At 26.8% G+C, this 27,144-nt stretch overlaps 2 protein-coding genes across 2 annotated transcripts in view; one reads left to right on the top strand and one right to left on the bottom strand.

Annotated features, from left to right (window-relative positions):
* The window catches only part of LOC136982388 (bridging integrator 3-like), a 31,707-nt gene extending 16,826 nt beyond the window's left edge, over window positions 1-14,881 (top strand). Inside the window, exons 4-10 of the mRNA XM_067278884.1 lie at window positions 861-922; window positions 1,578-1,714; window positions 4,601-4,641; window positions 6,016-6,076; window positions 10,511-10,591; window positions 13,791-13,925; window positions 14,071-14,881. Of these exons, the coding sequence (XP_067134985.1) occupies window positions 861-922; window positions 1,578-1,714; window positions 4,601-4,641; window positions 6,016-6,076; window positions 10,511-10,591; window positions 13,791-13,925; window positions 14,071-14,217 (664 nt within the window). The 3' untranslated portion in view covers window positions 14,218-14,881. The remainder of the gene's footprint in view (window positions 1-860; window positions 923-1,577; window positions 1,715-4,600; window positions 4,642-6,015; window positions 6,077-10,510; window positions 10,592-13,790; window positions 13,926-14,070) is intronic.
* Window positions 14,882-16,403: 1,522 nt separating this feature from the next.
* LOC136981419 (short/branched chain specific acyl-CoA dehydrogenase, mitochondrial) lies at window positions 16,404-26,802 on the bottom strand. The gene is made up of 11 exons (XM_067277740.1): window positions 26,559-26,802; window positions 23,553-23,697; window positions 20,886-20,986; window positions 19,576-19,782; window positions 19,303-19,473; window positions 19,108-19,233; window positions 18,495-18,587; window positions 17,018-17,107; window positions 16,806-16,943; window positions 16,617-16,716; window positions 16,404-16,538 (listed from the first exon to the last, which is right to left on the bottom strand). Exons 1-11 carry the CDS (start codon window positions 26,589-26,591, stop codon window positions 16,465-16,467), a joined length of 1,278 nt encoding a protein of 425 aa, XP_067133841.1. The 5' UTR covers window positions 26,592-26,802; the 3' UTR covers window positions 16,404-16,464.
* Between the last annotated feature and the right edge of the window lie 342 nt (window positions 26,803-27,144).

Raw genomic sequence — 27,144 nt, forward strand, 5'->3', positions numbered from 1 at the left:
TTGTCGAATTAAGCACTGTTTTGGTTTTGAATTAGAAGTAAGTAGTATCATATCATATGTTTTTGAGGGTAATAACATTTTGGTGTGCCGTATTGAATCATGGGTTGTGCCACAAATAGAAAAAAATTGTAGAACACTGACTTAGGTGACCATGAAATTGGATCTCCATATTTATTTTATTGTTCTCCAGATATGTTGTCATGCCATCACTATTACTTCGAGAGTAAATTTGACATTAAAATATGGAATTCAAAACAAATGTGATATTTTATTAATGTGAAACAAATCAAAATAATGCAGAGATAATCTTTGTCTTGATTTCTAAATGAAAACATGAACAGAATTTTAATTCACTTTAAAGATTAATTAAAAAATGAGTACTGCTTTTGTACTACACTAAAAATTGATAAAAAAAATTAACAATATTCTGATATCTGTTTCAATCAATTAACTTGTAAAAAGTTCATTTTTATTACCTTACCTTTCAAAATTTGCAACTACATTTGCTCATAACTTTTCAAATTATCATTTTCTTGTAAAAACGTTCTAAAAAACGTTCTAAAAAACGTTTATTATTTTTTAATAGAGAATTCAGAATTATAAAAAAGAAATTGGGATTCCATTTTGAAATTTCGAAATTATCCCCATTCCACCCAGAAGGGGAAACGAGAGAAGCTTTATTTTTATGCCATTAAAAAGGACCCTTAAAAATATGAAATTTTATTCTAATTAATTATTTGTTAGAAGCATATTTTCTGAGTGATTTCTAACACCTTACATGAAACATCCTGTACATATTTATAAATTATTATGCAGTATAAGTGTTTCACATCTTATTATTGTAAAATCTTTCTAAATAGATTAGAAAATACTACAAAGAAATTAATGAAAGATACAAAAAAATATGAAGAACTGATATCAAGTAAGCTTTTACGTTGTTTTTATTTTATTTTATTTAAATTCATTTTTAAAAATAACCAATTAGAAAGTTATTCATTAAAAATCTACAAATAAATACTAGTGTTTGACTTTTGTTTAATTTTTTAAAATTAAATTTTCTGGTTTCCTGTATCTAGCATTTTTTTTTTTTTCCTTATCATTTTAGATGTGGTACAAAGTGCAAATGTTGTTGTTTATTAAATAAATCTTTTGTAATAGATTAAAATTGAGACACCCTAATTTGTTAAGACAAAATTTAATGCTTTCTAAACATCTAATGCAGGTATCTTGAAATTGTCACATGGACCATGGGTTTGCCATCTGGATCAAATCCATGCAGGCAATCTCCAGGAAATTTTTAATGAGTAGTTGGCCCTGATATGTTAGATTCCATCCTTGCTCTGGCCAAACCCATGATGGGCATGGAAAAGGCCTTCTTAGTGCTTGCAGAGTAGAAAGAGCAAAAAATAAATAAATAAATAATTAATGCACTTACTATAAAAGTATAATTAGAAAATTTTTATAGTATATTAAAACATTTATAATTTTAAATAAAGATTTAACTTAATTAGTTCCATTCCCCATTAATTATTTTTAAGTTAAAAATATTTTAATGTAAATTATTTTAATGGTTTCAGCTGTTAGTCGCTGTGAAAAAAAGATGACTACAGATCTTTCTAATAGTTTAATTTGTCAAGAAAATGACACATTAAGAGCATTAGTAGAAGAGTGGCATACATTTACTAATGAAATAAATCATGTAGATGATAATCTGGTAAGATAATAAGTAAAAGACTTTATTATATTAAAATTGCAAATAATAAATTCAACTGTTTGAAAAATTAAGAATAGACAAAAAAATTCAGCATTTTTATTTTAAATATCTTATTATAGTTTTTTTTAATTAAACAAGTTAAAAATTGCAAACTCTGTGTTAAGATGGGTAAGGCATACTCCACATATGTTAATTCTAAGTAAATCAGAAAAAAATGTATATTATTTAGATAAAATTATCATACTACAATAGAAATTAAAATATGTTTAATACAATATTTCTGAGCAAGCAATACTCGTGTTCTGGAATGCTGCATAATAAAATGATTGTCTACAAAGTGTAATATAGACAAAAGCAGGAGAAATCTTTTATTTGTCGCATGTAAGAGTTTGAATTGTCTATGAGAAGCTTTTTACAGAAAACTATGTTAAAATTAATAATAAAATTTTAAGTTTTGTAATTAAAAATTACTGTAATACAGTAGTCGTATTTTGCTATTCTGTATTACATATGTGTATTTTTTTTACTTATGATTTATACATGCTAGGCTTGTAAACTTCTTGTTAAATTGGATAAAGATACTGATTTTTCCATTATAAGGCTAGATTTTCCTTTCCATTTCCACATTAGATGGGTTCTGCTATATACAGATTAATTTACATTAGTTTTTGCAAAACATTCAAGGGACTTGAAGAAATTTTTCATTAATGACAGGTTTTTACTATATACAGGTTCCATTAAAGACAGGTTTGACAGTATATATTGCAGGGGTGGGCAAGCAAGAGTTCAGTGGGAGCCAAAATGTAGGTTTTGCAAAATGCATGGGAGCCGCAGTTCTGTACTGTCGTGGCGGATAGCATGGTAAGGCGCGCTCGATTTTATTATATAATATAAAACAAATATTGAATTTTTTTAATAAACATATTTTCACAAAATTATAAAAATAAAATTGTAAAAATAATAATAATAAACAAAAATTAACACTTTCAGCAAGAGCCGCATGTAACTCAAAAAGAGCTGCATTTGCCCATGTCTGATATATAGAAAGTAGATACACCCACAACTATCATAAAAGATCAGGCTATAATTGGTTGGTATTTATATTTGTAGATACATACTATTTTTATTTTATTAAATATATATCAATACATTGAATAGCATAGTTGCAGTAGATATAATTTTATATCTACTGCAACTGTGCTGTTCAATATTTTTACTTTCCTGGCTGTTATGTATACATAACAAGGAAAAGTATTGGAATCATGTCAGATTCAATCCTCTATGTTTTTTGCAAATCTGCATGTTTTGAGACTCCCTGAACCCAAAAAAGTAAAGAAAAATAAAATAGGGAGTTTGTGTGTTTTGTTTAATATTTCAGGATGGGGAAATATTCAGATTAAGAAATGAAATATAGCATGGTGGCTTATGTATAAGGGTATCAATGCTATTAAATTTTGGTGGTTAAAGGTCAAGGGAGTGAGACACTAGAGGGGGGTCATTTGTCATATCTTGAGGGGGTTAGATTTAATGAAGATTTTACTCATTATCATTTACAACTTTTAATAAAACTCATCTTTACCCTCAAAATTAAGCTTTTTGGTATTTTTTAATAATTAATAATATGATATTTTATTTTACAAACTTTTCAAATTGTGTGTAGTGCAATCTGTTATAAAAAGTTTATTTCCAGGAAAGTTATGCAACTTGATGCTGGATTTTTTAATTTAATTTGATTTTAACAATTTAATTAAAATCCTAATAAACTCCTAAAAACACTGGGTTGTAAACAAATCTTCAACACTAACCTAATAACCGGTGCAAGTCTAATTAATTTTCTATGGCGAACATTTTCGGACTCCACTCTGGGTCCATTCTCAAGCCTAAATTCTCTTCCAATTGGTGTTTGACCTATTGAATTTAGGCTTGAAAATAGACCCAGAGTGGAGTCCAAAAATGTTCACTGTAGAAAATTAATTAGACTTGCACCGGTTATTAGGTTAGTGTTGAAGATTAATTAAAATCTATTTGAAGTTTTGAATATTAAAAATATTAAATATTTTTGAATTTTGGTTTATTACAGAACATAATAAATAATTAAATTCTTTACTTTATTATACCATATTTATTCACATATAAGACAAGGTTTTTATTCATTTATCACAGCTTCAAATTACTAGGTCGTCCTATATGTACAAATGAAAGATTCTTTGCATTTCTGCAAATAATTTTTGTGAACTGTGCATTTGCATTTTTTACTGGATGCTTACCCTTTTGTATTTAAAAGCATAAGTATTTTATCTGGGTCATTTGAATTGTTCTTGTATATTTTCAGGAGTAAAGATGAATAGCACTAGAAAAAGAAAAGCTTTTGAATTAAATTTCAGATTGAAATTCCAAAATCACATGGGAGCATGATATAAGTTTTAATCCATTCCCACGTGAAAACAGATGATTATTCAGAAATCAGATTTTGGAGAAACTCATAAGTGTAATCGTCAGAGAGTGGATTCGACTTAAGAATTGGCAAAAAAAGGTTTCCCATTGTCCGAATTGGCAAAAAGGTTTCCCATGAACAAATTATGTTGTCAATTTTACAAGATTTTTCCTTAAAGTTTAAAATGCACATAATTTTTGTGGGACAATGTGTGCATTTACATTCATTTGATATTTTACTTGTGATTAAACAAAATAAAATTAGAACTGTATTAATACATCTAATTTTCTTTATTTTGATCCTTAAAGTCACACCTCGTCCTATATGCGAGTAAATACGGTATTTAAAATTCTCTATTTTCTGTATTTTATATTGTATAACATTGAGTTTATTCTATTGTAGCCTGATAAAACTTGAGTTTATTATGTTAATAACTTTTTATATTGATTTAGCTTAGGATAACACACCGAACTCTAACAGATCCACTAAAAAGGTAAGTTGATTGTTTTTGCTATCTTAAATTATTTAAATTTTCTTATATTAATATTTACTTTTCAGAAGTTCTGTTTATAATACAAAAACTTTTTGTAATTGAATTAGAAAGTATTTTTGTATGATGAATTTATTTCATGATCCAACATAAATGTGTCTAACAAATCATTAAAAATACAGTCAAACCTGTTTTTATGCGGTTTTTTTTTGTGCGATTTTTTTATTTGTGCAATTTTTTTAATGCGATTTTTTATTTGCGCGTTTTTTTTTGTGCGGTACAGTTGGCGAATAGTCTCATGCGTTTTGTCATGTCTCACGTTGACTTATTATAGCTAAATAAACTTATAGCATAAATGAACTTATTATAGTAATATTATTGCATGAATATGCGAAAAATGAAATAATTTATTTTTTAAGTCAACAAAACATCACCTGAACAAAAATATGTAAAACAGACGATAGACGAGACGATGCAGTCAAGTGCTGACATCTGTTGTCAATAAATTCTACGTGTGTTTTAATTACGTTAATTAAACCTTCAAAGTGCTTTCACATTCCTGGACCATTAAGATAAGATTCATTTCAAAGCATAAATTGAAGGTAAATGTACTGTATTATTTTTTCTATTTAGATATAAAATTTTAGGATTTTTATTTTATGTTTAGACATAATCCCTGAAAATGAATAAGGGCGAAAACAAAGCGAAGAGGAAGGTAATTTCCTTACAAACTAAGACTACGACTTTAAAACAAGTTATTTTCTATGTGAGATTTTTTTTATGCGGTCCCTATTTACTGCATAAAAAAATATTTTTTTAATTGTGCTGCGAAAACTATTTTTTATAGCTACTCACAAAGTTTTGTGCGTTTTTTTTGTGTGTTTTTTTTTATGCGGTCCCTATCCACTGGATAAAAACAGGTTTGACTGTGTATACTTTTTGACTTGATAATAACTTGTTGGCATAATGTATTGAATATATCTATATTTTCAATACATTATGCTATATTTCTTTTGTTTATATTTTGAAGTTTGTAGCAATGTTAATATTTAATTATTTTAGTGTTACAAACAAGTTTTGTAGTCCCTTGAAGTTTCTTGTAGTAGGCTTTTATCTGTATTATTATTTTATTAGTAAGAACAAAGATTTATGGAGTGTTTAACACTTATAAAATTTATATTACTTACTTTTTATATTACCTTCTCTCTCAAAAATTAATTATATATTTTTTTAATCAAATGAGCAAAATTATTTTGAAATTGAATTCTGATTATTATTTTTCTAAGTTTATGTATATAAACTTATAAAAATAATATAAAAATTTTGATTAAAATACAAAAATTAAATAAAGATGAAAATAATAGTTGTTAATTTTAGATTTCAGGTAATATTTTCAGATGTTAGATCTGCAATTAAAAGAAGAGAACAAGCACTTCAAGTAAGTAAAATTATTATTTAACACAATCATTTAAAAACATTTTATTATATTTTAATAAGTGATAAGTTTTTAAATAACAATATAGACCTTCTCAAACTGCACTTAATTAAAAACAATCAAACTTCAAACAACCTTTTAGTATGTAGCCTTTTTTATTACTCTTCAAATGCTTTTGGTCATTTGATTGACCTTCTTCAGGAAACAAAATCGAAAGATTCCAATTTCAACAGAACAAAACTTGGAATGTTTAAAAACATTTTGTGATTATAACAATATAGGCATACATATATGAAGATACATATTTAGAACAAAAAGTTTTAGTACTAAACAACGAAATGATATAAATTTAGGAATAATTAATTAAAGGACTAATTAATTAATAATTAATTCTTTAAGAATATTTTCTGGTTAAAATCCAAATGCCTGCCTACTGGTAGGCAGTGTGCCAACAACCATGTACTCTCATTTTTGTAAGCTGGATGTTGGCCTCTGATCAATAATGTGTTCATTCACACAGTACTGATTCCATTTCACAATGTTGAGGCAGTCAAATCAGAAATCATTTGAGCAAATAAAAAAGTCTGGTGCTTGTGTCTCTCAATATAACTCAAAAGAACTGTGACAATTAACTTAATATTGTATCATAAAGGCTTTTAGTAGCTTTTGTTTTCAAGACTTTTTAATGCATGGAGATGTGTCAAAATTTTGTCATTTCGTTGTATGCAGCAGGCACTAGATAACATGCAAGAACTTAAATCCAGCTTAATGCATCTGTGTAGGCCTACATTATAAACAAATTGCAGTTAGTGTGTAGCACAGAAAAATTTTTGATCTTGACGTTGCCTGCTTCAGCAAAAATTCAAAATGCACCCTGTACAGTTATAATTTCAAATGATTTTAATATACACAGTATTTTGAAATTCCTATTACAAACTTATAATAGGGCAGATTACATAAGAAAAACTAAGATAAAAATGTCCAGTAACATTTTTCAAATAAAGCCTTTATTAAGGAATTATAGACATTTAAATTTCAGTGATGTTACTTCCAGAATTTGATGCATGTGAAAAGATTTTTAAAATATGCATATATTTTTTATTGTAATCTTTTATTTTCATTAAAACAAATACTTTTTAAATGAATACAGAAATTTTTACTTTTTAGGCAAATTATTACTGCCTTACAGAGGTAAAAAATAAAAATAAAATATGCAGATGCAGAGGTTGTATGTCAAAGTAGAAGGAAGATCTTTCATGAATTATGGTTGTGCCACAAGAAATTCAACACACATCAGTTTGAATGGGTGTACCAGAACTTTGAAGATACAATGTTTACATAGATGTTGGAGGTTGTCATATTGAGCAGCTCTTGTGGATCAGGATACAAAACAAACTCTTAAGAAGTATGACATTTTTATAAAAAGAACATTGCTTTCAAATATATAAAAATAAAGTATAAAGTTTTAAGATAAATCTACTTGCATCTTTAACAAAAGAATAAAACATAAATTTGCCTCATTTGTATGAAAACCCAGAAGTTGATGTCACTGAACTTAAAAGTCTAACTTCTTAATAAAGGAATATTATATTTATATTTAAGGTCCTTAATAAAGGTTTTATTCAAAAATGTTACTGTACATTTTTATCTTAGTTCTTCTTAAGGAATCTGTTCTATAAGTTTGTAACTGGAATTTCGAAAACTGACACTTTATTTTTAAAAAATAAAAAAAATCACTTTTTATTGGTCATGTTTTTCAAGAGTGGGATGGAAGAGGGTGGAGGTAGAGCCACTTTCACTATCACTTCAATGCATTTACAGACAGACATTTTAAATACTGCACACTAAGTTTATCAAGTTTCAGGATGGGGGATTGGGGATAGGGCAACCCTTAAATATCATTAAAATGCATTGTCATTAAAATTAGGTATGGTCTTCAAAGTTTCAACTTTTTATCTTAATTAGAAGTAGATGAGATTTGAGTTGAAGAATTTAAGGACATGATACAAGCAAGTTTAATAAATGATTAATAATAAAAATAATTTAACTTTTATCTATTCAACATTATTCTCAAAATTTGGTCAAATTCATCTGCATTCAAAAGAGAACAATTATTTATTAAATTACACTTTTATGATATGAAAACAAATGTTTGAATTCAAGTCATTATTTTGAAAAATATTTTTGATCTCCCTTGATTATTTCAATTCCTTTAATTAACTTTAATTAAGTGAACTGATCTTTAATAAATTGTAAAAAGAAATTCAGTACTTCAATCAATTTTTACCATGATAGTAATTATGACCTTAGTTTTATTCAGACAAGTTTTAATGGACTCTATATGTCTGTAAATAGTTTGGTCATTGTTTATTTTTGAATAATAAAGAACAATGAACAATGATGCTATTAAATCATGGAATGTTTTAGATGCCATGAGAAATTTTATGGCTGCTTGGAAGGATGTTCTTATGACAATAATTAGAAGTTGTTTTGCAAGGCAAGGGATTATTAAAAGCAATGATAACAATGCTCATGCAAATGTGATTGACAATGAGAAAACCAAATTGACAAGTACTGACAGTACATGAATTAGCATATTGAATGTAGAGGATGATTTTACTGATGAATGTTGCAGCAGTCTATGCTTCATTAATTGATAAACTGCAAGAAATTGAGGACAGTACTGTACAAGCATACTTTTGATGCAATACAGTGCCATTTAAAGAAAAACTGAAAATTAGCAATGAAGAGACACCACATGAACCCATAACAAAAAGGGATGCTTATATTGCATTATCAATGAAAGCTGTAGTGCTGGAAGATTATTCTGAAGAGACTTGTGAAGATATTTAGGAAGGTACAAACAAAATTCAAGATTTTGAGCACAGCATGCTATATAACACAAAATGAAGCAATCAGTTATAAAGAATAACTTTAGAATGTGTGTGAAGTGCTGATGTTTATCATATATATATGTATTCAGAACAGTATAACATCCATATACTATATACTGTATTTATGTAAAAATTCGTTTTACATTATCATGTATGTGATTTTCAGTTTCACAATAAAATGCCATAAACTGCACACAATTTTGTAAACATTCTGTGAACATGGTGGCTAGATATGGAAAATTTATGACCATAGAAAAATTTAAGAAAATCAGGTACTAAACTTGGGCATTTTTATCCCATGAACTTTGACTTAATCGGGTTTTATGTATTAGAATTAATTTACATTTTGTAATAATTACTAATTGATTATCGATTATCCTATATTAGACTTATAATAACCTTACATATGACAAATTTTTCATTATAATAGAATTTAACAAATAAATTATTTTTCATTTTGGCATTAAATAAATAGTTAGATTAAACAAAATCATAATTTGATATTGTTTATAACATTCTTATGATTTTATAAACAAGAAGATAAACAAGATGACAAGGTGTGCACACGTAACAGCACCATGATTTTATAAACAAGACTATGTTTTGTTTATAAAATCATGGTGCTGTTACGCGTGCACACCTTAGAGGTATAAAGGAGATGTCAGGAATTGCAATTTGGCACAGAGTATTAGGTGCCTAAATCATGAGCGCGTAAAAAAAAAATCAGACTTGTAGGTACTCGGGACTGAGAAGTCAAAATAAAATACAAAATGGCGACATCTTTCTACAAACAGGTAAGAGTGCGAGATTTGTGCATGTGTATATCATTGGGAAGTTAAAAATGCGAATGTTGCGAAATAAAATTTTGACAAACTAATCTTTAAAAAAACCCATTTACCTCTCTGGTTGCGACCTACTGACCTTGACCGGTGACTCGAGATATCTCGTTTCAGCACTGGAATGTTTTTGAAACTAGATGGTGCTAGTTGTTATAATTTTATATTAAAAGTAACTTCCAAAATATAAATTATTTTTGTTTTTACATTTATTAATATATTTATTTTGTTTGTGCAAAATAAAAAAATAATTTCGGACAATACAATAGTCATGATTATTTTTTTCAAAAATGAGAAATTTTCGTTACACACAAACAAAAATTCAACCAGGGGCGACACGCAATGGACAGAAATTTCGACATTAGGTAGGTTAATTTCATCGAAAAAGCCTCGTGGACGATGTTGTGGCCGTGACCGAGGCTGGTGAAGTTTGAACGATCACATCGAGCCCTGAGTCTCTGAGACATAGTCTTGTCCCAAAAATCGGTCTTGCCGTTTTACTTGTTTGTTTTAATTTTTAAAAATAATCTTAAAAATTTAGTTTAGTTTATTAGTAAATTTAATTTAGCTGTTTTAAGATATATAATATTTAGAGTCTAAAATAGATAACATTTTATATCTAATAATTAATTTTGACACATTAATATAAATTACACATTGTTTTAAATTATTATTATTATTGATTATTTCATTTTTTTTTATTTTAGCATTGTTCTAAATGCAAAATGAAAGTACAGAAATTAGATGAAAAGGAGAAAACTGGTGATAATATTGTTAAGCTTGAAACAGTATGTTCCTAACATAATAGATTATTTTTATCATCTTTTTCAAGTAGTAATATAAGTAAATTTGATTAATAGTTATTGACAGTTTTTTATAGTTATATTTTGGTAAAGTGAAAATTACATTTTAAACAAAATTATTATATATAGTACTAAATTGTTTAAGGTAAATAAATCATAGATATTGAATAAAATGAAAAAATAATTGTTTCTTTGTATAATGTATTTATGATAAGTCATTCTGTTGATGATATGTTGTATAATTAAGCTTATGTATTGTTTCAGTTTGTAAATATCTATAAAATACTACAGTATAGCAAAATACAGGTATTCCTCATAAAACATGGTTTGAAAATTGTGGATATCCCCATACAAAATTTTATAACTTTTAAGTGTAAACTTTGTTCAATATTTTTTTAAAATTCAAGTAAGCACATGTGTTGTCTCAAATTTGCCCACAGAATTTAGAATATTGAATTTTCAATTTATTTTATGCCTTTTATCAGGTTTACTTTAATGAAAACCGATAGTGCAATTTTCTTCTTGTCCTAGCTTTCCTATCAATCAGGTGTTGTTGTTGCTTTCAGACTAGTCCTTAAGACGGTCACTCTGTTTTCTTTTTATAGATTAATCTTCATATCTAGTAAAGTTTATTTAAACATTTTTAGGTAAGTGTTATTAAACAGTTTTTATGAATGATTACTTCATTCGTCAAAATGACAAATTACAATGGTATCTCGGTATTCTAACAGTTCCCAACTCCGATATTTGAACACACATTCTTGAAAAAAAATTTTTCTCTTTTCCAACCATAATTTTTTTTGCACCTTGAAATCTGTTCACTGGTAATTATATTAAATTTAAATTATTTACACACATTTTTATTAAAAATTTGTTTTTAATTTAAAACAGATAATGATGGTGATATATACAGTAGAACCTTGTTTTAACAGACTACTCGAGCCGCTGAAAATCATCTGTTCTGAGAACTGTTATATCACAAACAATGGATTTCCCACACACCCAGGAAAATATTAGTTCGAAAAAATTCCCATTTTTAATCTCCTACATATAAGAAATACCTGTACTTGAAATTATTCAGTTTCTCAAGATATGTGTTTATTCTATAGAATAAAGAATAGGGATGTTTTAAGGGATGTTTTGTTGTGTGTGTACAACAAAGCTGATGGAAACTGTATATATTGTAAGCAAAAAAAAAAGAGGCACATTTTTGTATATTCATTAGCACTTCATTTGACTGTAATTTGTTAAAAAATAACTCTTCCATCTTGGTTTGTTTTGATGGCTTTTCTGCTTATTGAATAGAACAACTTGTATTATATTAGCAATGTGATGTACAGTACCTGTACATCCTGTCATTTATGCTGAAACTTGTCAGGAGATCTTCACAACTTGGATAGACTCAATGGCCTCACTAAATTTTGGCACTACACTTGGACCGGCATCAGAATGTTCACTAGGTGGTTCCTCCTCAATCAAATCAAAGTGCTGACTTTCTTTGTATGATTCTTTAATTGTACTGTACATATCCCAGATATAATAAGTGCATCAACAAACTCTACAAATTTCCAGAAACATCCAAATATTAATTAAACTTTGAAAAAATGCAAAGTTTACAATAGATGGGGTAGAAAAAATTCATTATTCTGAGTTAAGGATCTACTAAAAGGAGATAAAATTACATTGATTTGGCAGGACCTGGGAAAAATCCATTGTTCCAAGAAATCTGTTGTTCTATTATCTGTTAAAATGAGATTCTACTGTAAAATATATTTTATAAATAAAATTACAGGAATGTGTTTAGAAATATAAAAATAATTTTTTTCCTGTAATTGTAAAATTAGAATATTTTAAAATTAAATTCTTTGTTAAACACAAAATAAATGGTAAAAAGCTGTCTTATAAATATAAAACCATTGCACGTTTTGATAAAAAAAAAAAAAAAAATTATTAGTGAAGGTAGGAGTTACAGTAATTTGTTGCTTTCAGCGCCGGATTAAGCCTCTAGCGGGCCCTAGACAAAATTTAAATTGGGGCCCCATTTAAATAAGTTGCATCTAAACAAATCTTATATAAAGTGACATTAGCGTAGCTAGTATGGGTGACACCTGGTGCGGATATCGTGATGTCACCCATAACTTTTTAACTCTTTTATAAAACACTATTGAATTGTAATATCTTCGCACTCGAGCAACTTGAACGCTATATCGAATATGCGATGTCGCGACGTATAAGTGTAGATTTAGAAAATAAATCATAACCATCCATACATCAGTACTACCACGAGACGCGGCCGTAGGAATATTTGTAGATGGCGCGAGAGATCCCGTAGCGTACATTACTTCTGACGCATGGGTGGCTGTTGACCTTTTTTTTTTAGGTAATGGCTAGTGGAACGGAGCTTAGTAAGAATTGTTAAATACAGCCTTTTCTGTCCTATCGAATTTTGAATTCGAAACAGAGCAGTCTTCTGCACTGAAGCCGGGCCCCTCCGGATTACGGGCCCTAGACATTTGCCTACTTTGCCTATTCGATAATCCGGCCCTGGTTGCTTTATAAAATTTTATAATTTTTGAAGTACTGTGTTTATTTTTATTGGCTATCTGTTTTAGAATAGACCCTCAATTTGACACTGAAGCTTTGGATAATTAAAATTAAATTTATGATGGCACTTAAATATGGGTTTTTCCAGGAACTAATTAGATTGTAAAAAATGGAACTCTACTGTAGACTCAAAGTTTTTACAATTCTTGATAATGTTTTTTGGTAAACTTAAAAATCTGATGATAGCAGCAAAAAGTAAAGAACTGGATTGTGGTAGTTTTACAACTTAGTCTTTGATTTATACTTAAATAAAACTCAAATTTATTTAATACAAAAAGTTCAAAAATTGTAATTTGACTAGTGCTTCTGAAATGCCTCAGAAAGGCACAATAATAATTTGAAACTATTCTGATTCTTAGAGAATACCAAAAGTAAAATTATATATTACTTATGTTTGTTGTGTAACAATTTAATTATTATTTGTAAAAAATATAATCATGTGTGTAATAAAGACAAAAATACTATTTTTCAAAATAGAGTTATAAATTTTAAATATTGATGATGATATGTGACAAATCTTTATAATAAATTAATATGTTAACTAATTCAAAAACAATGTGTAAAAATAAATTATTTATAGGCCAAACAAGCTTTGGAAAATGCAAATGAAGAATTTAAAACCCAGGATAGTGAATTAAAAAAAATTCTACCATATTTATATGACTTTAGAATTGAATATTTCCAACCCTCTTTAGAAGCACTCATCTGTGGTCAGGTAATAAATATCATTTAAAATAATTTTTAATATAGTTTTGCATGTATTATATTACAATTCTGTAAATTATAAAACAAGGATACATTAATTATTATTATTTTATATAAAAAATTATATTTTTAAGTATTCATTTCTTATACTTTAGGTTGATTATGTTGGAGAAAAGACAAAAGCATTTAATGCAACAATGTGTACTCTTCGTGAGAAAAATAAACCTGATAATGGGATGCTAATGCAACAACAACAAAGACTGGCAGCAATTAGAGGATTATCAATTGTTGCTGATAGATGAAAAAATTTTAATATACTGAAAGAAAAAAAAATATAGAATAGTCATTGTTATCAAAGGTTAAGCATACAGACACCATAAACAAGAAATTGTTTTAAAATATAAAATTTTTTATATATTTAATAGATGATCTTCAGTATACATCAAAAAAGAACAAACTGGTTTAAATGAGAACATTTGGAATACATAGAATACAAAAACAAATTAGATAACTAAATGATTACAATGACTTATTAAAAATAAATATATAACTTTTTAAGTTTAAAAAATAAAAAATACAACTAAAAATAGAAAGAAAAGGTAAAAAATAAAAACGACTTAAATGATGAAAATTATGAAGATTTTACGTAAACCTCTGAGGAGTGTGAGAATCAGGAATCTTTAGCATTTAAATACTCTGTAATGTAGTATGCTTTTATTTAAATATTTTAATCTATTCTTGGTATTGGCACACATGGAAGAGGTAATACTCTTGATAATTTGAGTTTCATTTTCCATAAAGTCTCATTGTCTGAAACATTTGCAAGACAAAGTATAGGGTTGTTTTTAGTATTGGAGGTGTCAAATACTAAAGATGCCTGGAGAATCATTTTAATTAAATCCTTTCAGCCTTTATTATGGTCCTAAAATCATTTGAATTTTTTTATTTTTTTAAACTTTATTAAAAATAAATATACTGTTTAACTTTTAAAATCTATTATAATCATGTAGTTATCTCATTTAATGTTACTTTGATTTGTTTTTGTATTCTATGCATTCTGAATGCTCTCATTTAAATCAGTTTGTACTTTTTTGATATATTCTGAAGATGATCTTTTAAACAGATTGAAAACATCAGATTTTAAAACAATTTCTCACTGCAATGCATTATATACTGTTTTTGGTGTCATTTTAATATATTTCAGATTGAAATTAAATTTGCTTAATGTTTTCTACTTAAGGTAATCAATTATTTTACTTATTTAAAAATAATTAGCCATTTTTATTAAATTTTAAAAATTTTGTTAAATGATTAAATTTTTTACAAGAATAAATAAGTAAAATATGGCATTGTTAAAGTTAACATTGTGGATTGTTTTTATTTTTGTAATAAAAAATTTATCTTGTATAATAATAAATATTTTCGTATATAAAGTGTGATTGATTTATTTATGTAATATGAATTAATTAATTTACTTAAATATTTCTGTGAATATCTATCAGATAAATTTTAAGCCAGATACTATAATTGCTAAGAAAACTATCAGATTCAGTATTTTCCCAGTGGCAATGTACAATTTATTAAGAGTAATAAGAATCTCATTTAATATGATAGCTTTAAATGGATAATGATGATAAATTAAAAAAAATTTTTTTCTCAATTATCAAAGAAAAAATTCTTTTCTTGATTTAATTTCAGAAACAAGTGTGAGATGTCATCTTTTATTTCAGAATATTAAGCAGATATCCTCTGCTTAATGTAAATAATCCATTTCCTATAATTTCAATCTGAGTAGTTTGTATAATTTCAATATTTAGTCTAATTTTTTATTTTTTCATAATTGACAGAGCATAATATGGTTCATTTGATTTTGAATTATTTCCTTTAAACAATTTTTAATGAAAATTAGTTTATTGATAAACTGCTGCAACATAATAGCTAAATTTTTATCATTATTTTTCTATTAATCTTAAATGTATTGTACAGTACATATCAAATTAGCAAGAAAAATTGTTTTAAGTCTGTTAAGAGCTTAATTTGTTCAATATATAAAATATTAAGAATGCAAAAAGTAAAACTGAAAAGCTATCCATTATTAGATGGATAAAGGTGAATATTTACTAAATAACTTTTAAATAAAATTCTTCAAAATATTATATTTTTGTTTTGCAAAAAACACTAAATTTGAAAAATAATTCTCAGAAAAAACACATTATTCTAAAAATTACATATGGAATATTTTCTTACAACAAAAATATGAGTTTTAATTTTCAAGATTTTTGAATATACAATATTGATTATACATATATACATAAATGTAACATATTTATTAAATAAATGTGATATACATTTAAGTATTCTTGTTAAAAATTAAACTCATATATTTTTAGAATAGTGGTGTTTCATATCCTTCTGTTTCTTTTTTGTAAATTATTTTTAATAAATATAATAAATGTGATATAGTTTTATGGACACTTTCTTACTAAAATTTTTGAAAATAATAAATGTTTTATTTTCAATTATTGGACAATAATTTGTTACAAATATCATTATTTGAATTCATTTGCTAACTGCTTTGCAATTGTATTTAGTTGAATATTTGATGTTCCTTCGTATATACTTGCTGAAAGTATTCAATATATTATTTAATATTGAAGAAACTATTTTAAAATGTATTAAAAATAGTATTTGTGGTAACTACCTGCTTTACAATCTCTGTAATATTTTTCTACAGGATAATCTGTGGTAAAACCAACTCCTCCCATCCATTCCACACATTTTGTCGTCGTCATACTAGCTACCTGCAATAACATTGGTGCAGAATTAGTAAATTATATTATGTAATAATTTTTTAAATTATATTTAATCTATTAATTATTAATGACAGTACTTCTGAAGCAAAATATTTAGCCATTGATGCTTCTTTAACAAGTAAATGTCCTGCCTCTTTCATTCGTGCAGCATTATAGGTCAGAAGACGAGCTGCTTCAATCTGAGTTGCAATATGTGATATCTGATGTTGCATGGCCTGAAAATTTTAATAGATTACAAATTATATAATAATTAATATTTTTCAAGTTCATTTAGAAAAATTATTCTTACTTGAAAATCAAACAGACGTTTACCAAACTGCTTTCTTTCAAATGTATAAGCAACTGCTTCATCAAAGCATCCTTGTGCCAATCCAACTGCCTAAATTTATATAAATTATGTTAAAAGAAAATTTAAAAAATTGTAATTACTTAGTATAAATATTTACTTTCAAATAATGAAACTTTCATTTACATATAATATTTCAACAGTATTCAACTTTTAGTTTTGCTGTAATTTTAAAAAAATCCAAAGGAAGAATGGACAGTTTTCATTTTCTTCATAAAATGTGATATTTGTCATATTCCAATAAAAGATCTGAAGCTTGGATATATATAAATGAAATGCCTGTTTAAGATTCATTTTAGCAATATAATACTATAGAAATCATTGTTCTGAGATCAAAAATTTCCTTTTCATATCAAACTAGACATAGTTTTGTATAATAGTTTGTTGCAATTTGGAGCTAATTAATTTGTAATTTAGAGTTAGCAAAAATATACACTTTCAGACAGAAGAAATGTGAAATCTTATTCTAACCAACCAGCTTTGAAAAAAGCTATAAAGCTAATTTTAATGCATATTCAGTTATTCTTAACTGCTTACTTTCAAAATACATTGTTACATTATTGTACTTTAAGTTCTGAATAATAATCAATTTACAAATCCAAAAGAAAAAGATGTTAAGAAAAAAAGAAAGATTAATATCAATAGCTGTACCATCAACTTTTTTTGTTATCAAATCCTCTGTCTAAAACAACAGATAATAGTTATAAATCCAATACAATTATTAAAAAATATTATTAAGTATATATATATATAATTTGTTTAACATTAACTTTTGGAAATTAAAACAATTTTCTATAATTGCTATTGTATACAGGAAAACTTTTAATAGGATAGTAATAAATAACAACATTGTACAGTAGAGCGTCGATAAGTGGAACCAATTGGGGACTGGGGTCCTTCCAGTTAATGATTTGTTCCAGTTTCCGACTTTGTACGAAAAAATACATTAACCTGTCCTATGTTCAAATTTTTTTCCGTTGCGTATTGCTTCCTGTTGAATTTTTCTACGTTGCGTGTCGCTTCGTGTTGAATTTTCGTCGATTTTAAGCCTAACGAAAATTTTTATAATAATCATCGAGGCTATCGTATTGTTAAAAATTATTTCTGCATTTTGTACAAACAAAATAAATATATTAAAGAATATAAAAAACATGAAAATTATACTTTAGAAGTAAATTTAGTATCAAAAACATTCGATTCAGCACGACACAGTCCGACTGAAAATCGTTCCACTTTCCGGCCATTCCACTTACCGACGTTCCACTTATCGACGCTCTACTGTAATTTACTGTCTTATAATTTACAAGAAAATTTCTATTGAAATTACTTTGAAAGTTACACAAGAAAAATAGGATTAGATTTGGTTGTAATTTTATAATAATACAAAAACAAACATTTACCAAGAAACAGATTATCTTACTTGAGCAGCAATGCCTATTCGTCCTTCATTTAATAAAGAAATAGCATACTTATATCCTTCACCAAATTTTCCAAGTATATTTGTTTCTGGAATCTAAAATGTATATGTATATCTTAGAAGTGAATTAATTTAAAATACAAATACAATAAACTATTGAAAGAATAGAATATTCAAAATATATCTTTCAAAATTCTTCACACCATATAAACTACTCTCCTGCTAATCCAGCTCTTAATAATCTGGAGTCGCAATTATCTGGTATATAGTATATACTCATTTATTTTCTTTTTGACTCTGCCTTGTGGCACTAACATGGCCTTTTTATCAAGTCAATCCTGGGTTCTGCCAGGATCACCATTGGATGGCCAGGTGGTGAGGGATGGGACCTGATATATCCAGGATAGATCACCTCCAAAAAATTATTGGGGTTTTTGACCAATTCAGATTTGTTCCTGGGTTCTCAGGAGTAATGGGCTGACATCTTAATTATTTTGGCCATTCAACTGGCATATTTCCAACTGCCTCATAGCACTCACCTATGTGCTTCTGTTTCCATAGTGATTTCATTCTTTCAAGAGTTTATTTTAATAAAATTTTAAAAATTCATGTTTACCCTGACATTATCAAAATTTACTAAACATGTACTAGATGCTCTTAAACCCAATTTATCTTCTTTCTTTCCAACTGACAAACCAGGTGTTCCTTCATCCACTATAAAACAAGTTATTCCTTTATAACCCTAAAATAATTTTTTTTGCAAATTATTTTGATTACAGAACATAAAACTTAAAATATATCAATAAATCACCTCAGTTGGTTTGGCATTAGCCATAACCAGGAATACACCAGCATGTTCTGCATTACTGATCCACATCTTAGATCCATTAATTATGAAATCAGAACCATCTTTAACAGCTTGAGTTTTCAAAGAAAAAGCATCAGATCCAGCTTCTGATTCAGATAAACAAAAAGAGCCCACCTAAAAAAATTATTATTTTAAATTGCTACATGATGTTTTAATGAAAATAATATTCTAAATAAAATATTGAAGAATACATTGAGAATATAAAATTATACATACCATATCTGTACATAATCTTGTTAAATAATTATTCTTTTGGTCATCAGTTCCAAATCTGTGAAACAGTTGAGTAATTAAGGTATTCTGGACATCACAAAGAACAGAGACAGAAGGATCTACTTTGGCTAATTGTTCTATTACAAGAATACTAGAAAAAAATGTTGAATTTGTGCCTCCATATTCAGATTCAATATCAACTCCCATCAACTATAAAAATGTTAATTAAAAATGTTTCATTTCTAAAATGAAAATACATAGCTTAAACACTAAAGAATAAATTATATTATCAAAATATTTATTGTATAATAACATAAACGCATGCTATTCTAAATCAGTCTGAGATACAAAAGTTGTAAATTAAAGCAACAAATAATATAACTTTATGATTTAAATAAGATATATATATATATCTTATTAAAAAAAAATATATATATATATATTTTTTTTTCAAATATTTTAACTTTGAATGACATTATATATATACTGTAGAGAACCGAAAATCGGAATCAATTGGGGACTGGGGTTGTTCAGATTAGTGATTTGTTCCGATTACTGATTATGTACAAATAAATATATTAACCTGTCCGATGTTCAAATTTTTCTCCGTTGCGTGTCGCTTTGTGTTGAATTTTTCTCCATTGCGTGTCGCTTCATGTTGAATTTTCGTCGATTTTGAGCCTAACGAAAATTTTTATAATAATAATCGAGGCTATCGTATCATTAAAAATTATTTCTGCATTTTGTGCAAACAAAATAAATATATTGAAGAATATAAAAACATGAAAATTATACTTTAGAAGTAAATTTAGTATCAAAAACATTCGATTCAGCACGACACAGTCCGACTGAAAATCGTGCCGATTACCGGCCATTCCGATTACCAGGGTGCCGATTTACGACTCTCTACTGTATATCAATTTGAAATTCTGTCATAAAAAAGAGAGGAATGATATTTTGAATTCTGTAACTAATAATAATTTGTAACTATTATTATTATTATTATTCATAAAAAAGATCTTTATCTCCTAATGACAAGTTAGCGATCACAAGTGAGAATAGCAATTATATATAGCAATTATTATACAAATAGTATAGGCAAATGCAAGTATCAGACAAATTGTAGAGATAAAGATTTTTTATGCCAACATCTCATTAATATGCTGGCAAAAAAGATCTTTATATATTTTTGACAGCCCATAGCCCAAAATTCTTAGACTGGCTATTTAAAAATTTTGGCTATTTGATGATCGAATTTAAGAATTTGTTATTGTTATTTGACATATTTAAATCAAAAATAATTTACTACTTACTCCATGTTCAAATAGTTGCTTGATAATTGAAGGATCCATTTGCGATTCTTTATCCATTTTTCGAACTAGAGGTTTAATTTTTTCTTGAGCAAATTTTGCAACTGAAAAATTTTCAAAATATTTATTACAGAACAAATATTATTGAATATGCTATTGTTCTAAACAGCATTACATGACTTGTTAAAATGAAGAATTTATGAAGAATATTTTGCAAGTTTAATAAAACAATCAATCTGAATTTAATTTGTAAATTAAATTATTTTAGCAATTTCAAAGATTTTTTAGATAAAAAGCATTGAAATTATTATATATAAATAAATTTACAAATAAATTTTTTTATCTTTATTTTCACCATGGCATTTAATAATAGTGTTTAACTACAGTAAATGTTCAAAAATTCTCTCCTTATACTTCCCTTAGTGGTGTGGTCTATTAATGATGAATCAATACAGGTTATGTGGGAGAAGCTCTGTCAATATAATAGACCCTCTCTCATAAATCTGTATAGACTAGTACAGGGGTCGGCAACCTTTCAGCAGTGTTGTGCTGAATGTAAATTAGTGTTATTCCAAGTACCGACATGAATCTACCAAGTTTATTATATATGTTATCAAAATTAGTCTTTAAAAAATGTATAATTTTGAAGTTAAGATGTTAATTGAATTATGTTCTTACATAATACATAGATGGCAACACAAATCATAAACACATGCGCTGTAATAGAAATATACAAATAAGAGGTTCGTTTTTAATGTTCCACGGCCTTCACTGAAGTATGACTTCCATTTAAATGTGTAATTAATAATTAAAATATAATTTTTACTACATTTCTATTCAATCAGAATGCCACTGAAAATCATCCCACGTGCCATAGGTTGCCAACTCCTGGTCTAGTATATTGAGAATGGAACTATACAAATTTATTATGAAGTCAAGTATAAGTCTAACTATATGCCAGACTTGTGGATTTTAGCAAAGGCCACTGACTGACTATATATACAGGAATCAGAGTTGCTGAATTTTAGGGGTTGATATTTCTGTCCCCCAACACCTAAATTAATTCTGAATATCTTGTTTGAAAGATAATTGTTTTCTTAGATAGTGTGACTAATCTCAGATTTTTCTATAAAGAAGTTGCTGAAATATAAGCAATTGAAAAGTGCAAAAATTGCCAAAAAAGTTATATTTTCTTCTTTTCTTCATTCAGCACTGCAGATACTCTTACAGAAAAAACTACTGGGTCTAGAAAGCTTAAATTTTAAACTTAAGCCTATCTTGTTATCAGTGAGGTGCCGGTGAAACTTTCAGATCAATAGGTCATAGTTCATAGAGTCCATAGAGCTATTTTATATAAATAAACAACAACTAACCCATTATACATAAAGTAAGACACCAACCAATGCCGAATTATCGGGCTAGAAAACGGCTATAGCAATATTAATAATTTTAAGATAATTTGATACTAGAGTTAAGCTTTAGGCGCCATCTCTTGCTAAATTTAATAATTAGAATTTTAATTAAATACTTTAAATAAATTTAGGCCTAACTGGAAGAAAATTAAAATTCTAATTATAAAATTTAGCAAGAGATGGTGCCTAACGCCTAACTCTAGTATCAAATTATCTTAAAATTATTAATATTGCTATAGCCGCTTTCTAGCCCGATAATTCGGCATTGGTTGGTGTCTTACTTTATGAGCTATTTTATGTTTATAAGGATAAAATTGCAGCAAAATGAATAATTTTTATTGAAAACATTATCTAGAATAACAAACACTCAAATTTATGTGAACTAAAACTTTTTAAAATAATTTTACTAAATGGTGAATTTGAAAGAATTTGGTTGGTGGCTATTGCTAAGTGCTAACTGAGTGTATGTCATTGTCTTAGGTCTCGATGTAAAAGAAAAAAAACAATTAATATCCAAACAAAAACATCTAAGATATAAAAAAATTGCACCAAGTAAAAAATTATGACAATTTAGATGAGTAAAATTTTTCCATAGGAGCTTTTCTTTGGTATAGATAAGCTTGGCACTTTGAAGTGGTACCCACAAAATTTTTATTATTTTTTACATTTTACTTTGAAGTGCCAAGCTTCAAAGCTCCAAGCTATGATAATATTTGATTCATCTAAATTGCCATAATTGGTTAATGTTACCTATGGTAGCGAACATGGCAGATCATCTCTGAAACAGTGGGGACGCACATTCTAACCTAACCTAACCCATTCTAATAAATTACCCCTATTCTAATAATTTGGTTGGCAATAATTATGGTAATTTATTAGAATAGGTTAGGTTAGGTTAGAACGTGCATCCCCACTGTTTCAGAGATGAGCCACCATGTTCGCTACTATAGGTAACATTAACCCCATAACTTTTTACTTCATGCAATTTTTTTACATCTCAGATATTTTTGGGTTCAATATTCAAGAAATTGCTGGCATTTATCAGGCTAAGATTGGGCTAATTAAATGATTTTAATAACTTTGAATTAATTAGATTTCTATATTTCTGAAAAAATTTCGAATCCAGAATAGGTTTTAAACACAATTTTTGACTAATATTGAAGAGTATGGGATTATTTATATTTTATGTTTCATTTATATACAATAAAATTATTTGTCAAATTACATAATTAAATTGAAGTAAAAAACTTTTTGTTACCTGATTCTTTCATCATATATTCATCATCATTTAATACTGTTAATGGTTTACAATGATACCTTCCAACAGTTTGTAATTTGGAATTGTAAAGAATAGAATTGAGAAATAGTTTATATTTGCAACATTGAGAAATGTTGGAAGTGCCCTAAATAAAGAAAAAAAAAAAATCTTTTTAATAAAAATAATTCAATCAAGTTTATTAGTTATCATTACAAAATAATAAATTAACATTTGAGGATTAAATTATTATTAAATTTAATTCTTAACAACTTCAAATTAAAAATTCAAATTTTGTAAATATTCAAAATATCAATAACACTTACTGATAAAAAATCAGTATGTTATAAAATTTTTACCAATTTAAAAGTTATATAGGTTACTTTTGTAACGCTTATCATTTCATTTTCAGAAGAAGCCAATTCACTAAAGAAAAATCACTGATCTAACAGCATAGTGATCCATGAATTTATTTTAACAGGCATTTATGAGTGGAAAGTTCAAATTGCACAAATAGAAAGAAGTGAAATAAGTAAGACAAAAACCTTTCACACTTTGTTTCTAGCAGTTTAATCACTATTATTTAATCACTAGATGTCTTACTTATTTTATTTTAAGTAGTTCTAGCTTTGAGTGCAGAGAAATAGAAAAAAATGTAAATTAAACATCACAAATCTACTTAGAAGCAAAAATGTATTAAGCAGATTGTTCCTATAATTATTATTAAAACTGGAAACTATTAAAATTTCAAACTTTATACAAGAAGTTGATTTTTAATATTTTGGAGTTATCTCAGAAAGAACCACTTATAATTGGAGCTATAAATTCATGCACCATATATCATTATCTTTTTAAAAATGGTTTTTAATTCTTGTGGTACATGAATTTATTAAATAGTTCCAGTTATAAGTGGTTCTCTCTGAGATAACTCCAAAATATTAAAAATCAACCTGTTGTATAAGGTTTAAAATTTAAAAATTTTTCAATTTTAATAATAATTAACTACTGTAATTAGAACTTGATCAAACCCAATAAATGCATTCTACACAACTAAAATCCAGTATAAAAGATAATTTGTTTTATGCTGGATTTTAGATGTGTAGAATGCATTTATTTAATAATACTATTATTATTAGAAACAATGCTTAAAGTATTTTAGTTTCTACATAGATAGATATTTATATTATTGCAGTTAATGTAAATAATAACAGTAAAACAACTTGCAGTATAGAATTAGTGTACACCAGGATAACTTAATAATTTGAGCAACTCAGTTTATAGATATTAATTAACAATTTAATAATAATAATTAATAATAATGTTTTCTTCCCCTCCTGTTAACTCCTACTTATATTATCTTCTTATATCTACTTATACTTTTATCATCTTATTTTGCCTTTGTTTTATAATTCCTTCCCAATTTTATTTAAAATTCTTGTTTTGCATACAGCTATATTTTAAGAACTATTCTATAGGTGCTCTAAATATTATCATTCTCCTCGAGTTGCCTGATAAAGATAGTTTGTACTGTACCTGTTGAAAATGTTTATTATTAATTAAACTGTTAACACCTATAAACTGAGTTTCTCAAATAATTATTAAAACAACTTAGTTATAACTTCCATTTAAGATTTGTTTAATTATGAACTATTAAACAAGGAATTGATATTATGTCTAAATATCCAATTGCTGTTAGTAACAAGATACAAATCAGTTTTTATTGTTAATTCATTTAAAGATTTAAACAATCTTTCTGATGATCTGCATATTTTCAGTAGATCTTTCATTTTGGTAAAAGCTGTACTGTTAAACAATATCTTTGATATGGAAGTCTTCATCAAATTGAAAGCTCTACTGAGAGTTGTAAATTTAAATCAGCAGAAGGGGTGAAGCATGTTGAGTTGATGCATTCAAGGAGATAATGCAGAATAGACTACAGGACAGTTTTAGTAGTGATTTAAACATTGTCTGAAGTGTGGAGCTGCAGAAGGTGCTTATATAATTTGAAGCTAGTTTTCTGCAATTACTTATGCCATTAATGTATTAAAAGTTATACAAAAAGTTTTGTTTATTTTTGACTTTATTACATATAAAATTACTTATAAAAATTATATAAGCCATATCTCAAAAATTCCTCATAAAAATCAATGTTTCAATATTTTTAAAGTAGTTATGGTATTAAATTGCAATTAGTTGAAAACATCAATAAAAAGTACATTTTTTAAAATTTTATAACCACATAAAATTTTTTAGTATAATCTACTATCATTAACCATCAGCTAAATTAATTATGCTACATAATTTCTGCCTGATTAATTTGACTGATGATTGATTGATTATTAATAAATCGAGTTCTTGGGATGTTTATATACGTACTACTTCGTATCATTACATCAGAGCTAGGAATATACTAGAATTCCTTCTAAGAGAGAAAATCTTTTAAAACCATATCAGCTTTCTTAGAAAATAAATTATCTCTCTCCAAAATAACTGTCAGAAATGAAATCCAGAGGACACTTATCGGTTAAATCTTCTCTACTAGCAATTTGGATCATTTGGCACTAAACAATCAATAAAGAATAAAACAATTACAGAATCCATATTATAATCTATACAATAAATTAACATTTAACTGCTCAATCATCTTATAAGCCATGTTATTTTATGGAAAACATATTTACACATTTCCTTTATATGTGAATATGTAACATGTTTATGTTACATAATCACACATATTTCCATGTTATATATAGTATATAATCTTACAAGCCAAAGTGTACTATTTCATCATAAACAAAATACATACAGTATTACATTTCATTAATTTATAATTTAAATAAAACATTATATTGCTTAAAAGATTGTTCCCAATTGTATAGTAAAATTGCATAATTATAAAATATTGATTCAAAAACTGAGTTTAAAGGTCAAATTCATTATTAGAAGAGTATAAACTAAATTATTTTTTCTCCAGTAAATGAATAAAGATTCGTTAAAGTATTTTATTACCTTTTTAATGTATTGTGTGAAATAAATAGCCATTTTAAAATATTTTAAAAATTAATATGTGATCTACTTGTAAGGATTTCTGCTACTTTTATTATAATAAAGATATATATTACACAAATGTTTAATTCATATTATTTTACTAAGATTTAAGCTTGTATAATTTTATATAAAAAGAGAATTTTCACTTATAGATTGATTTCTATTAAAACTTTAACCATACACCTTAAATATAAACAAACTCTCCGTCCACTAGACTGAAAGTGTTGCCATTTGTGGCCATTTAAACACTTGGTTTCAGAATTTTATTATTATTTTAATTTTCATGAGATAAAGATGTTACTAAAAATTCAATTAAAATCACACAAATAATTATTTAAATGTCTAAATTATTTAAAATTAACTTTTCATTGATAACTAGAAGTGATATTTTTTAACTCTCCGCCTTGTGACCTTGCTTAGCGAGTCCATTATGCGTTTGGCAAGGCCCATAACGGGGTGGTTGGATGCTGAGGAAAGGGGCCGACAATTCCGAACTGATCGCCCTCCCCGTAAATTCTTGAGGTTTCTCGACTCAATTCAGATTTGA

Source organism: Centruroides vittatus, unplaced genomic scaffold (assembly GCF_030686945.1).
Source record: "Centruroides vittatus isolate TY-2023 unplaced genomic scaffold, ASM3068694v2 contig_1168, whole genome shotgun sequence".
Lineage (NCBI taxonomy): Eukaryota > Metazoa > Arthropoda > Arachnida > Scorpiones > Buthidae > Centruroides > Centruroides vittatus.